At 37.5% G+C, this 12316-nt stretch overlaps 2 protein-coding genes and 1 long non-coding RNA gene across 3 annotated transcripts; 2 read left to right on the top strand and 1 right to left on the bottom strand.

The window, feature by feature from the left end:
• The first annotated feature begins 710 nt into the window (after positions 1 to 710).
• LOC129767877 (nurim homolog) lies at positions 711 to 2052 on the top strand. The gene is made up of 3 exons (XM_055769127.1): positions 711 to 1198; positions 1257 to 1561; positions 1624 to 2052. Exons 1-3 carry the CDS (start codon positions 872 to 874, stop codon positions 1757 to 1759), a joined length of 768 nt encoding a protein of 255 aa, XP_055625102.1. The 5' UTR covers positions 711 to 871; the 3' UTR covers positions 1760 to 2052.
• A 143-nt stretch (positions 2053 to 2195) lies between these two features.
• LOC129767879 (uncharacterized) lies at positions 2196 to 3133 on the top strand. The gene is made up of 3 exons (XM_055769128.1): positions 2196 to 2580; positions 2669 to 2874; positions 2933 to 3133. The coding sequence occupies exons 1-3, from the start codon at positions 2390 to 2392 to the stop codon at positions 3109 to 3111; spliced, it is 576 nt and encodes a 191-aa protein (XP_055625103.1). The 5' UTR covers positions 2196 to 2389; the 3' UTR covers positions 3112 to 3133.
• Positions 3134 to 7551: 4418 nt separating this feature from the next.
• Positions 7552 to 8796, bottom strand: LOC129764192 (uncharacterized). The gene is made up of 4 exons (XR_008741080.1): positions 8581 to 8796; positions 8384 to 8480; positions 7886 to 7941; positions 7552 to 7807 (listed from the first exon to the last, which is right to left on the bottom strand). It is a non-coding gene; the product is annotated as an uncharacterized LOC129764192 (long non-coding RNA).
• Between the last annotated feature and the right edge of the window lie 3520 nt (positions 8797 to 12316).

The raw sequence follows: 12316 nt of genomic DNA, 5'->3' as shown, positions 1-12316 counted from the left end.
ACATGGACAACAGGGGGAGAGTTCTGGTCAATGTCCACGCTTGTTCACGGAGGGAGGGGGGTCTTAAATCGTGCTTTTTATGTCCACGTGGTATGTGAACAGCCCCTGAAGTATCTGGTTCTATAATTATGGAAAATCGGCATCTTGGGTTTTCCGAATGTTTTACACCTGACCAAAACAATGCAGGTTACAAAGCTACACTTTTAAACAAACATAGTTGTTATATCCTATCCCATATACATCGTTTCAATCGTAAAATTTTATGTGTATCTGGAAATTTAGAAAAATTTATTGGTTCTATAGTTATTAAGTTAGAACAGGAGTATGCGTTGAGCAGTTAATTTTCATCTTTAGCGTATTCTAATGTGAACAATGTGTATAAATTTAAAAATTGATTGATTTATCACTCGCTTTTATACTCTCATGGATTTACCGATAAACTCTAAAGAATATTTTTTACCTTTATTACTCTTTCAACTGCATAACTGTTTGAAAATTCACCTTATTGGTAAGAAAATTACACATTGATTCCGCCTTATTTTATACTTCACAAATTCTTGCAGTAAATCGGAAGTAGAAATACATTTTTGGTCTACGTGATATTTTAAAAGCGAGGAATCGAACTTCTATCAGTCTTTGGGCGTATGGTCAGTAGATGGATTCTCAACTTTCAGTGCCTCCGAGATGCAGGAAAACGACTACAAATGACGTCATTTTGTTTTGTTTACTGATTTTGTTTAATCCTATTCTTGGAACATTTGTAACAGCCGCTCTCAGTATCGTTTGGTTTAGTTTCCAAGTTCTTGAAATACATAATCTATCTATGTTCCTGGCGCAATAGTTCCGCGAAACCCACCATCTCCACATTAAGATGCTTTCCTTACGGCAGCTTGTGTGTTTTATTCTGTCACTGCTGTCCTTCATATCCGTGTTTTATTCCGTTGGAAAGCTAGGCGTGTTTTTGGCCACACCTGTCCAGCGTGATTTTAAACATGTTCTGCTCAACAATTTGCTGGATGACCGTTCCCTGCTAAAGGCGACGTTGTTTTCTCTATTCTTCAACTCGATATGGATTATTTTATTCGTGATTCAACATAGCGCGATGAAATCCGACACGGTCAAAGCCATCTGGCGAAAGATGGGCCTAGAATTGGCCGAGAGGAGCATCTACAATATTGCGTCTTCGTATTGCTTGCTGGTAAGTTTCGTGATGATTAGGATAACAAACAGTATTTGTAAATGTTGCTGTTTTAAAGATTCTGCTGAAGAATTGGAAATCAATGCAATCCTATCAGCTGTGGTACATTGAAGTTCAGCAGAGCTCGACACTTTGGTGGACCTTTGTGTCTTTGCATATTATATCCTGGGTGATTATCTATGGCGGAAGTTTGTTAATGGATCTGCCTGAGTTTATCGGGTTGAAACAGATTTACTACGATATCAACGATCTTGCGCCACCGATGAGTTATAAATCGCAGGAGCTACGCAACTTCTACGGGAGGATGAGACATCCTTCCTTCGTTGGTTTGTCCGTAGTTTTGTGGATCACCAATAGTATGAGGTACGCAACTTTGCTTTTGTATTGAACGCATTTTCGAATAATCCTCATCTCGTTATTGCTAGTGCGGATCGTCTTCTGCTGGCGGTGATTTGGACTACCTACATGTACCTCTCGTGGAATACAAATAAGACAGATTTGGAGTACCAGAAGTATCAACTTTCCCGGAAACGAGTTGAATTAGCTAAGGTCAAGGAATAAGGTTGTAAGGTTTTCTGATCCTAAATCAGGTGCTTCTAGTATTCATATTTATTAACACGTGTGAGTTACATACAAATCCATAACAGTGTTACTCAAAGCCAAAAATACTTAACCGATTTTCGACCAGCTGTCGAAATTATCAAAGGATAGATCAATTTTTCAAACAGCTGGCCGGTAATGATTCAGTCAATTGCTGTCATGATTTTTTTGTCTAGTATTATTCACGTTTGCCTAGATTTCGATTTACAACATGTATGACCGAACGCTGCGCTGAAGAAATAAAAATGAAAAAAGAAGCACGCTGTTCCTCTTTGTTTATTCAAGCAAATGAAAGAATGCGATATACAAATACTCTTCTCGTGAATCTGAAGATTTTCATTTTCTCTTTCACTCTCTTTTCGACTCGCTCGCTCTCAAAAACTCTGTTCCATTGCGCGTGGATGCGATCATACATGATCATTTGCGTACATACAGTTACCGAGAAGAGTTCAAATTTCCAGGAAGTTACTCTTCACTCCTTCATCAGAGTGCTGCTGGTTGCATGAGCTCCAGATGTGCATAAATAAACATAGATTGAATTTTGAATTCTAACTCCGGGTTTACCCTTCAAGACGAAGATCAGTCCGCAAAATGTCGATCTCCGCTCGGTGGGCTAGACGCCGAACGTTGGTGATCACTATTTTCACCTTAGGATTGTACTATTTTCTATCCTCGTCGTACACTAAGTACCAGATCGATAGCATCATACAACGCACCAAGCCGGAAGACGTGTGGGAGTATGTGGCCGACTTCAGCAAAATGATGAAACTTAATCCAACCATGTAAGTTTTGCCTGGATACACATCCTGTTTCACTTATTCTCGCTTTGTGCGTTGATATCAACTCTGATAAGAATTTTGTTCGCTCCAGCATAAATTTTAGCGTTCTTACTGATCACGGGAACTTAGAGCACTGGAAGTATTCCGTGGAATACACAGAACGACTATCGCACTGGCCGTATACGAAAAACACTGCGGTTGGGCATTTTTCGGTGCGCAAACTGCCTGAAGATGAGGGTGGTCAATACTTGGTTGCTTCCACCCACAGGACGTGCTTTTTGTTTGGATTGTTTTGCCGTACGATTTTGGATAATGTAAAACTTGTTTGCTAATATTAAAGAACTTCTATTTTCAGTGAATTCCAAAGGGGAGTTCAAAATATCAACAATAAATGAGGAGGATACGTACTGCCAGGAAACGGTACTATATCAGTGTCCATTTTTGTTCGGTCGGTTCTGTAGGCGAGAAGTCGAATATCAACGATCGGCCATTATGGAAAATTTAAATCGGTACTTCAGGCTGAGAAAAAACTAGAATATATTTGAATTTTAATACACAGACTTTGATCAATTCAATTGCTGAGAAATCTTTCGCCTGCGTGCAAAAATAAAATCATTTATTTCGGTTTGCGGAAGAAAAAAAATTGCTCGTAACAGCATCTGCAGAATTCAGCAGAGATAAGTAGATAAGAGAGCTTACTGTATAGCATTGTTATGTGGAATAAGTGACCAGAAAAACTATTCAGAAGTATAGCTCGAAATAATTTGCATATTTGTTCACTTAGCTGTCCCTATTAATTTACTAAATTTATCTGTGTATCATAGTTTATCTATTCATCTAAAATTCATACAGTTATAATCTGAGTTTTTTATCTGAATTTTTCTACTATATGAGAATTTCAATCTGCACGGTAGCAAATCAGTTAGAGTTCGGATCGAATAATTGATTATCTACACTCCATGTCAATCTCAACTTGATAACTGACGAATAAGCAATAATACAGTATAAGACTACTCTCATCAACCGTTGAAAATTGACGATCATCAGCATAAATCCGTCGAATTATCATTCCCCAGAATTCCTCAATAGGGTTTAGGGTCCAGAGAACATGTCGATCAGTCCAAAACATCAATCTTTTCAGGCCTAAGCCACACCATCGTTTCAGTACTGGTATGAGTTCTGACATTGTCTTGCTGGAAAATAAGCTTTGCTCTTCGTCTTCTGTGAATAATTGGTAGCAAACTAGCTTCAAGAACTTCAATGTAGTCAGAACTTTTCATTTTGTGTGAAACAAAATTGTAGTTCTAGTTCTAGCTAGCCCAGACCATGACAGATCCTCCCCCAAAATTCCTCTTAGAGAAAAAACATGGTTCCTTGCGCAAGTCTCGCTAAGAGCCGTTATATGTGCAATTTACATAGAACGTTACGGAAGAGAACGTCCACGTTCCGTCAACGTCCCCGTCAATTCACATATGCAGTCTATGCTGCAGCAGCACCGTCGCGTCAAACGCAAGGCGCCTAGAAGTATATCCTAAGGTGGGCCAACTTGCTAAAACCACTCTTCAGCCATCTTGGAAGTCTACTGTGTTTTGTTTGTAAACAAAACACAATACGCTAGTGCCGAAGCTCGCTCGTGATCAGTCCGTCTCTTTCACGCTTCAAGCAAATAATTCCCCTTCTGCTTTCCTTCGTACTGTTTTCATATACCGCTCCCCTAACCAACTTAGTGACGAAACGGACTCACCTTAGGATATACTTCTAGGCGCCTTGGTCAAACGATTAATTTAATTAATGTTATTCATAGTGTCGACACCTACAACAGTTATGAATTGCATCCCCTCTTCCGAATCAGCATGCCTGGAATCAGTTCTAAATTTTGGAAAAATCAATGAAAATCATTGAATTATATTATTTAAATGCTTAAAACCTGTATTCCCGGCCATTATTCAACAATAATAACAATAATATGACTGTTTTCCTCAGCTAGTCGCAAATGATTTTGACTGAAAAATTTTAAACTGGAAGATATGTTGGCATCAAAAATCAAGACACAAAGCCCAGACAAAACCCCAACGTACCGTTTGTCTCCGTCAATTATTCTTTTCTACAAATCCTGCCGGTCGTTTTTGTTGAACGTATGCTGACGGGTCGTTAAGTTGCCGCTGTATGTGAATGTTTCCATAAGAATTCCATGAGAGTATAATTGACGTAACGCAACGTGACGTGACGTGAACGTAACGTGGATGTTGTATGTGAATCGCACTATATAGGGTTAGTATAAGTAGCGGTGTTAATTTCATGACATTTTTTAGTCACACGTGCTAGTGAAAGACAAACAGCTGTGTGTAGGCGTTGTTCGAGCTAAGTGTATTTTCGTTTGTTTAAACTAAACATTAGAGGCCAAAAACGGCGGATGTCGCCGTACACAATTGATTGATGATCCGATTATTGTTTGATTTTTCCCCCTTTCCCTCTTCCCGCCTCTCAATCGATTCGTTGTTCCAGGAAACGATGGATATCAGTTGGGCCAATCGTACCGTCAGCAGCGAGGAAACCAACAACAACCGTTTCACACTGAACAATGAACAGCTAAAAAGACTACCAGCACCGATTCGGACAACATCGACTCAGATGAGAAGCAGCAGCAACAGCGCAGATTGTCGGTGTTATTCTAATAATGTACTGTCTGCAGCAAAAACTCCACTAGCAGATGAACGATATGCTACGGCGAAAGTTCCACAATTTCAAGCTCAGCTTCACGACAACATTAAATCTACAGCAGTACTTGGGAGCCCACTAATCCTTCCATCGAAGGATCGGAGCGATATGTGTCTTATTTGCTACGCAATTTCCTCCACAAATCACAACTTCACGGAGCTCAACAACAGAAAATTCGCGTCTGAGAATGATGGGGAGAGTCAGCTTGCGTGGTCAATTTGCTCCAAGGCGCTTCGTTGCTGGTACATGCTGCCTCCACTCGAACTTGGAGCGTCATATTAAGAAGTAACATCTTTAATTCTGGTCGTATTGTCAGCGCGGAGGCAATCATTAGAAGCGCGGTTGGAGCATTCGATCGGCAATCAAGCAATCCGCCAAAGGGAGGAAGTAGACAAAGGTAAAGATCCATTGGTGAAGACGGTCAATAGTGGCAATAATGAAGACGATTTGGTGCCGGTTTTGAAACCGGTCGACAGCGCTATGATCCTTGGCTATTTTAGATAAATTTCGTAGTTAGATATGTGAAAGATGTTCGGAATATTATTAATAACAAGGGTTTTTTCCCGGCAGATTGATGTTCCGCTGTCACAAGATTAAAACGACGAGCAGGTGCTGCTGACTTCCGGCTCGGCATGAGGCTGAGTGGAGAACTTCTTATTAAATTGAAAGAACAAGTACTATCAATTTTGATCCACAATGATCAATCAGCATGTGACTAAACTGAGAGATTTTTCACTATGCAGCTTCCATTGGGATTTCCAGTTAAAACAGGTAAACGCTCAATTATTTTTAAAATATTTGGCACTGTGTTACGCAATTCATTCTATTTTTTAGAAATAACGCTGTTGAACGTTGTTGTCATATTTGGCAACTTATTCGAATAAGATACACCCATGACTAGCGTGAGCTCCATCAAAGAAAGCGATGAGCGTACGAGAAGCATTATCGCGGGTTACTGTTTCGATGTCCCGTTCGAGTACGTACGACGTGGTGCCGATTTCCGACGTCAAATAATCTTCGAAGATGAGAACGAGTTGATGCAATTTGCGATTCAGCAAAATTTCGCAAGTGTCCAACTCGCTCGCTAAAAGCCTGCTCGAAAAGCTTTTCAATATTTTATAAAAATAAGAATAGAATAAAAATATTAATAAGAATAAAAATATTGGAAATAAAAATTATATTACTCAATTATATTGAACCAATGGAGGGCCAACAAATCAGCCATTACTGAAGCCAAAATTGAGCCAACACTGGACATACAAACCATAGTTTTGTTTGACATTTGTGTCTACCATTTTTTTTCGTAGGATGTACCAATGATTAGTAGGGTAGAAAATGACTAGCGAATTGGTAATATTTACCAAAAAATGGTCATATATACTAAATTTTCCTCTCAGTGTACTTGTGTTCGTACCCTTAGAAAAATCCTCGGTCGAAAACTACTAAATACATTTGGTAATGCAAAATTAGTAGAATGTACAAATTTTTTGTACATATTGTCAACAAACCCGCATCCCTACCAGAGATTAGTATATTTTACTCGATAACATTAGTAAGCTTGGATATTGTCATATCTGAAAATTGGTGAGAAAAGCGCGTATTAACCATTTTCATTGTTCCTATAAGGCAATACGGAGGTATAATAAGGATATAATTCTGATACGTGCATTTTCGGCGAGAAAATGTAGCCGATATTGGGCTTCCGAATCATTGTTCTGCTTGACATATGTGTTTATTAGTACGGTCGAAAATGACTATAGATTGGTAGTATTTACCAAAAAATTCGTTATATTTACTAATTATTTCTCTCAGTGTATGTGATGTCCAAGGTTGTTGTATGATGGGTGCGCGCTTGCAACCAGGGGCTGCTAACAACGATGTTTTGTTTTTTTTATATGAAGTTCGTTTAAATTTGTTAGGAAAGTCCGAATTTTCTTTCAATTTTCAACCAGAATGAGCGCAGCGAGTAAAATATAAAAGTTTGAATGAAAATTTTTACTCCATATTGTTTGATTACCTAACACATGTAGTTCTGACACTCACTTAACCATTTGTCGATGCATTTCCTGTTTGTTCCACAAATAATTACTATTATAATATAAAATCAACATTAGACACAGTTTTCGTTTAATATTTTCCTGCGATACCAAAAAAAACTCTTATTTAATCACATAAAATAAATATTCAATACGTTAAAGTAAATTTCCAATCATAATTTTGATTTTGAAAGCATGTTCCATGCATATTCCACCTGAATATCCATCAGACCCGCTCCACACAGGCGTTACGGAACGACCGGATGGTAACGAACGCAAGACGGACGGCTGTCTATTTGTTGACAGGTTTGACAATCAGTCTGTCAGAGCCTGAGTTATAGTCTTTATTAAATCCCACAATTGAGAACGCTGAGTGAGACGAACAAGTTTAGTTTTTGCTATATTTTCATTAAAAATTGAATAGATTGCACGCCGATCGCTGATTGCATCGTGCCGCTGCAGAAGAGTTGTAAAACCTGTGAAAGAAAAGAGAAAAATGTGAGTTAGAAAAGTAAAATTGTTAATATGAATTGAATTAAAATTATTATACTTACTTTGTAACAGCCTGAAGTAGTGGTAGAAAACTCGTGGAACGGAGAGGAACCTTAACCTAGATTCAAATTGAAGGAGAATACCAAGATTGTATGTTACAATTCATTCCACCTATTCTATAATGCAAAATTATTATATTGAAAATTTTCAGCTAAAAGCATAAATAAAAATTGAGCTATTTGGACTTGGTCTCCCTACAGGCAGAAGAAGATTATATAAAAGGATTTCTGGGAACTTCCTGTGACTCGTTTTCTTGTCGACATTGTTCAATCCATACATTATAAAAAAATATCCCCGAAACTGTAAGTGTAAAATATAACCATAAGCCATCGATTAGTTAACAGTTTACAATTCTTCCACAAGTGCAATTATTTTACAAGTGTGTATATGTGTGACCATTATATTTAGCGAATATGGAAGTCAAGCATTTAGGTCTTGTTCTCACTGCAGCGTGGTTTAGGCGGGGCGTGTGACGCTTATGATTAATTGTGTGTTCTTACCGATGTGTTCACACCAGGCTGACGTGTCGTGAGCGTGGGTTTGGCGTGTTGTAGGCGAACTACAGTTTTCCGTCATTTTTCTAATTGACCATTGCATCTGTGAAAGAGCATGTTATATTGCAAGGTATCAGAACCTGACAGAATATAAACAACCTACGAATAACGCTTAGTTTCAATAATTCAAATATCGTACTTACTCCACATATACGGGAACCCTTATTCGGAACTAGTTGGTGTCTTTGCAAAAATCGACCCAGCGCGTCTGTAAAAACGTTTCCGAGGGTATACGATAAAAGCTTACGCAAACATTTTCACTCGTATTCGGGCCGCCTTCCACTGAGCAACGCATTTTCAATGTCCACTTTCCCTAATATAATATTTTTCCGAACGAAATAAAAACAAACAAAGTCAGAATCACGTAAATGTTTACTCCTGTGATTTGAAAATGTTCGATAAAAAGTGGAACGAAGAGTTGCCAGATGATTTTTGGAAAAAGGTTTGTAAAAATATGTGAATGTCTGTTAAAAATGTGGAAATGTCTGTAAAAGTGTGCGGATCTGTAGAAATGTCTTTTAACGTTAATTTTTACAGATTCATTATTACTTTATACATCGCCATTAGCCATTAGCCATTAGCCGATACAGTGGTTCTCAGATTTCGATGAATAGTAGTGGTTTTGTTCTTTATCGTAAAACATTAGACCCGTATTTTTTATTCTGCATCTAGACATCTAGACTAGAGGGCGCTATATTTTTATATATTTTTTTTCAAAACTGAGGTCTTTGGCATAATATATTCCGAAATCAGAAATGTGTTTTTTGTGTTTTGTGTTTTTTGAAAAATCATTTTTTGCCATTTCAAGACGTTTTCAAAAATTCATAACTTTTGAACTACTTGACCGATTCGGGTAATCGACGAATTAAATTGAAAATCATTACACTTGCGATTTCAGTCGCATATAGTTAGACTAGCTGCATATAAATATTGAACGAATACTGAAAACAACTTAAATTTGAAAAATCATAACTCAAACAAAAAAAAACATTTCATTTATTTCGAAATACATTACGTATAAAAACCTCAGTTTAAAAAAAATATATGAAAAAATATAGCGCCCTCAATCTTCAACCGAAAAAACTATGGAAAACTAACACAATCAGTAATTACTAAAACAAAAATCCAATTTTTTCGCAAATGTATGTATTTTTTCAAAGAAGAATATGTCGATTACCTAAATCAGTTCAGTTGTTTAAAAGTAATTTAATTTAAAAAAAAAAGATTTTTTTAGCATGAAATTTCGAAGTATAGTATAGCAAATGTATAGTATGTATAGAAAATGAATGCAATTTTTCATTCATCGTGAAGAGTCATATCGTCCCTTTCGTCTGCAATGGTGTCAGCGCAAAAGTACTTATGAAATCATAAAACGTTAACGTGTACAAGATATTGTTGCAAAACAAAACACCAACCGAATGCAAAAGATACTGAAGTACTGTCGTTGGCCACTGAGCGATACTATGCTCAGACATCGCTGCGTTGCGACCTATTTTGCGCACGTAACCAATGTGGTGACATCGGCAGTTAGGCGTTAGTTTGCGTACGTAACCACTGTGGTTACGCCAGACGGCCAAGTGGTAATGAATGACTTAAAAAATTGGTCTAAAGTAATGTGTATTGAAATAAACTAAATATAAAAACTTTTTGTGCATTAAAACTATGGAAAAATGTCATACGGTGAGTCAAATATCTTGTTGTGATGGATGTCGCATTGAATGTAAATTACTGTATATTCAAAAGATCTGCAATAAAAATAAAAACCATTTTACAGATGTCTGTAAATTTACAAACATATCTGTAAATCTGGCATCTCTGGTGGTTTGAAAATTTGTTGCAAGAAATCGCTTGAAAAGTTGCATAAATTTACTTGAAAATGAAGTGGATTCAGTCCGCACCACTTAGGAGCCAACATATCGTGTTTTCCACTGACATTCTTTTTGCGGATAAAAATATCAAACTAGACCGTTCAGGTTGGGTGTTAGAAGACTAATGAAAATTTTATGCAAAAAAAAACAAACTACGTTGCTACGTTATATATAACAGAAGTACATTTCGTTGCTTACATTTTAGGCAATGTCTACTGCGATCACAACACTCCTCCTTAAGCAACGAATCCAATTAACCTTTTATTTTCTTCCAGCTTCCGGATTGCCAGGGCCTTTGTGAACCCATCAGCGGGCTGCTGCTTCGTGTTCACATATCCCAGCTCCACTACTCCTTGCATTTCGTTGGTTACATTTTAGGCAATGTCTACTGCGATCACAACAATTCTCAACTTGTGTTCCCCTGAGACGTGTTCCCCACTGATAGTTGAGATATTGAGATTCTTCCTAACGACATGACATTTCCATATTTCACATCTTAACTTCATGCATAGCAGGGCCTTGGAGAAAATACAAAAAAAAAATCACAGGAGGGTTGTGTCCGAGACACGACTGCATAGTTGACGTAGGATTCCGTTAGACTATCTGTTGATTTTGGATATGTTTGAAGAATTACATCGTTAAACTCTTTGATAATGATTTGGTGGCCCTGAAAAGGGCCGTTTTGTTTGGTTGTTGGGTATTGTATATAAACTCCACCAGTGTATACCGAATGATGATGGCAGAAGTATGTTAAACAGTCGTTGGATGGTTCGTATCAGATAAAAGATACCGAAGTGGAACGAGATATGATGAAAACCGCCCTCTGTGATCCTAGACGAGATGCCTCCTGTGTTATGTATGTATGAAAATAAGAAAAAAGCTCACCAATGTAATATAAGATAATTACCAATACCGAACACAATTATAATTTTTTCTCATCAGTAAAAACATGTTACTTTGATATAGAGAAAAATATGTTTGAAATAGAAAAGGTAATTTTTTTATAATTTTTAATTTCTGAGTGTTTATTCAACCCAATGCGAATTTTAATTGGACCAACAACACCTAATACTATATGTAGAGGATATGGGAAATCACTTTTTCGAATATTTCTTTACTTTTCCAATTTTTCTCGCCGTATAAACTTCCCTTGGGTGAAAATGAACACAAAAAACAGACAGTTTTATCCAAACGACCGTTCTCGAGCGGGAACACACCTTGGTTTTTGATTTAAGGAAATTAAAATAAATCGTTTCATATATATCAAGCCATTTTTAACACCACTGCTACCATATACAGGGCCTGATTCTCGAATACACTTCACGGTGGAAACGAAATAAACGGCACGCCATTGAACTACGTTTTACGAATTAGTGAAGTGTCGAAGATAATAATGAGTTTTCAGGCAGAATGAGCACTTTTCAAATAAACAATAATTAATGAAAATTAACTTCTTCGTATCTTCGGGTATTTAATTTAATGTGAATGGAAAACTAAATTTTTCACAATAAACGATCGGTCATTGATATGAAATTTCACGAAGCAACCCCCGACTTGCATATATTTACAATACCGATTTCTCCCAGGCAGCTTGGTTTTGATATCTATGTTAGAGAATACGTTTCGGTAGGAACAAAAGTTCCCCCTACTTTCATGTATTTGCAATGTCGATTTCCCTCAGGCAGCTTGATTTTGCTGTCTCTGTTAGGGACCCGCCGCTTAGGGCATCCGCACCAATGCGTTGTTACAGACATTTTGACAACCCTCACCATAACGCAGCAACCCCACTGGTGGTTGCGGTTCAGGTGTGGGAAATAGTAATCGGCCTCTCGATGAATAGTGAGTTAACAAATTTGGCAACGCGATAGCAACCGAGCCAAGTGTTGCTATTTTCAACAAACGTCAAACATTTGTTGTGGGTTTCATTCGTCTTGTGTTGGTTTTTTGTGATTTTGCTCTGAAATATTATTTCGGAAGTGTATATTTTACATTTATCTACCAAAAAATGAAC

Source organism: Toxorhynchites rutilus, chromosome 2, assembly GCF_029784135.1.
Source record: "Toxorhynchites rutilus septentrionalis strain SRP chromosome 2, ASM2978413v1, whole genome shotgun sequence".
Classification (NCBI taxonomy): domain Eukaryota; kingdom Metazoa; phylum Arthropoda; class Insecta; order Diptera; family Culicidae; genus Toxorhynchites; species Toxorhynchites rutilus.
The sequence above is the reverse complement of the archived record's forward strand: the minus strand, read 5'-3'. Positions and strand labels throughout refer to the sequence as shown.

Excerpts from the sequence above, each read along its gene's own strand:
- LOC129767879 (XM_055769128.1), top strand. The coding sequence starts at position 2,390 with ATGTCGATCTCCGCTCGGTGGGCTAGACGCCGAACGTTGGTGATCACT. Across the intron at positions 2,581-2,668 it reads ATGAAACTTAATCCAACCAT|CATAAATTTTAGCGTTCTTA; the intron begins GTAAGTTTTGCC and ends TGTTCGCTCCAG. Across the intron at positions 2,875-2,932 it reads TTTGTTTGGATTGTTTTGCC|TGAATTCCAAAGGGGAGTTC; the intron begins GTACGATTTTGG and ends TTCTATTTTCAG.
- LOC129767877 (XM_055769127.1), top strand. The coding sequence starts at position 872 with ATGCTTTCCTTACGGCAGCTTGTGTGTTTTATTCTGTCACTGCTGTCC. Across the intron at positions 1,199-1,256 it reads CGTCTTCGTATTGCTTGCTG|ATTCTGCTGAAGAATTGGAA; the intron begins GTAAGTTTCGTG and ends GCTGTTTTAAAG. Across the intron at positions 1,562-1,623 it reads TGGATCACCAATAGTATGAG|TGCGGATCGTCTTCTGCTGG; the intron begins GTACGCAACTTT and ends CGTTATTGCTAG.